The following is a 1,347-nucleotide window of genomic DNA, read 5'->3' as shown; positions in this document are numbered from 1 at the left end:
AGGCGTTATCGGGAGTTTGGAGATTTAAACGGGCCCAGAAAGTAAAGGGAGGCCTGAGCCAGGACCCACGAAGCCTGTCCAGCCACCTCACCCATCGCCCTGTGTTCTTTGCACACATAGGGATAGCGCCGGGGGAAGGGGCAACCGCCTGCCCCCCACCAGCTTTCAGTGGGGAGCTCGGTGCCCACCTTGGGGTGGGCGCCTGTCCCTTCCCGCCCCACGCCTTCCTTCTGGGCTGGGGGTCCACGCAGCGCGGTCCTGAAGACGAATTAACGAGGTGGTTGCGGCTTGTACAAAGCACCTTTGTTCCCGAGCCCTCAGGTGGGGGCGGGGGAGGAGGCAGGTGCGTGGCCTTGGGATCGTGGGAGCCGCTGCCGGGCTCCACCCCGGCTCCAGGGCTCTGAGCACACCAGCCAGAGCCACTTTTCCCAGCCACCAGTCCGAGGGTGGAGACGGCAGGTTCTACCGCTTGGCTGGTTGGTGGGATGGTCGCCCCCAGGCGTTGGGGGCGAGGGCTTGGCGACTGGGGATAGCGAAGGGCAAGGGCGTACGATTCTCTTTGGCAATAGATGGTGCAGAGAGCCGCCCCAAGCTGGGCAGAAACAAGCGGCGGGCACCCGGGGGACGCCAGCGGCTCAGCCTGGGACTCCTGTGCTCCCCATCCAGTCGTCTGGGGCGACAGCGTCCCCTGGCGGCCAGACGAACCGCAGCGGGGGCGACCCGGACTTCCCTGAGCAGACAAACTCCGAGGCCAGCTCCTAAAATCTTCCGTTTATTACAACCGAGCAGAGACTGCGCACCCCCTCAGCCAGGCCCAGCGCCCAGATCTGCCTAACCCTCATCTGCAACTGCGTGCGCAGGTCCCCAGGGCGCCGCTCGACAGCTCGTGGGGTGCCTTAAGAGGCCTGCTCCTTGGCATCCAGGCTCTGGCTCCTTCCATCACCGCGGGGTGTGTGGAGGGGTACTGCAGGGGACCGGCCCACGCCTCTTTAAGTCCTAAGCTGGGTTGGAGGCAGGTGGAACTTCAGAAGAGGTCAGAGGTAGAGGGAGGACACAGCTGGGGGCGGCGGTGCAGGCCTGGGGTGCCGGAAGCAGAGAAACAAGGTCAGAGGTCCCCTTTTCCCAGACCACTCACCCTGCCCACCCTCCCACCCCCCATTTTCAGCGACCCTCCTTGCCCACCTGGAAGGTACCACTAGGGGTGGGATTCCAGCTCCTGGACCAGGCTGGTCACTTGAAGGACACAGGCCCTGGGGGTCTGCAGGGAGTGGCTTCCTGGGGGGTGGGGGCTTGGCAGGCCCCTGAGACTGAGAAAGAGAGAAGGGAGGACACAGGCCAGGGGGCCTC

At 65.0% G+C, this 1,347-nt stretch overlaps 1 protein-coding gene across 1 annotated transcript in view; it reads right to left on the bottom strand.

Moving 5' to 3' along the window:
* Positions 1 to 756: 756 nt before the first annotated feature.
* Positions 757 to 1,347, bottom strand: part of ADAM15 (ADAM metallopeptidase domain 15) — a 9,332-nt gene continuing 8,741 nt past the window's right edge. The window contains 2 exon segments of the mRNA XM_015571719.1: positions 757 to 1,077; positions 1,183 to 1,307. Coding sequence (XP_015427205.1) covers positions 1,035 to 1,077; positions 1,183 to 1,307 — 168 coding nt within the window. The 3' untranslated portion in view covers positions 757 to 1,034.

This window comes from Myotis davidii, unplaced genomic scaffold, assembly GCF_000327345.1.
Source record: "Myotis davidii unplaced genomic scaffold, ASM32734v1 scaffold208, whole genome shotgun sequence".
NCBI lineage: Eukaryota > Metazoa > Chordata > Mammalia > Chiroptera > Vespertilionidae > Myotis > Myotis davidii.
This window is presented reverse-complemented; position numbering and strand designations above follow the sequence as displayed.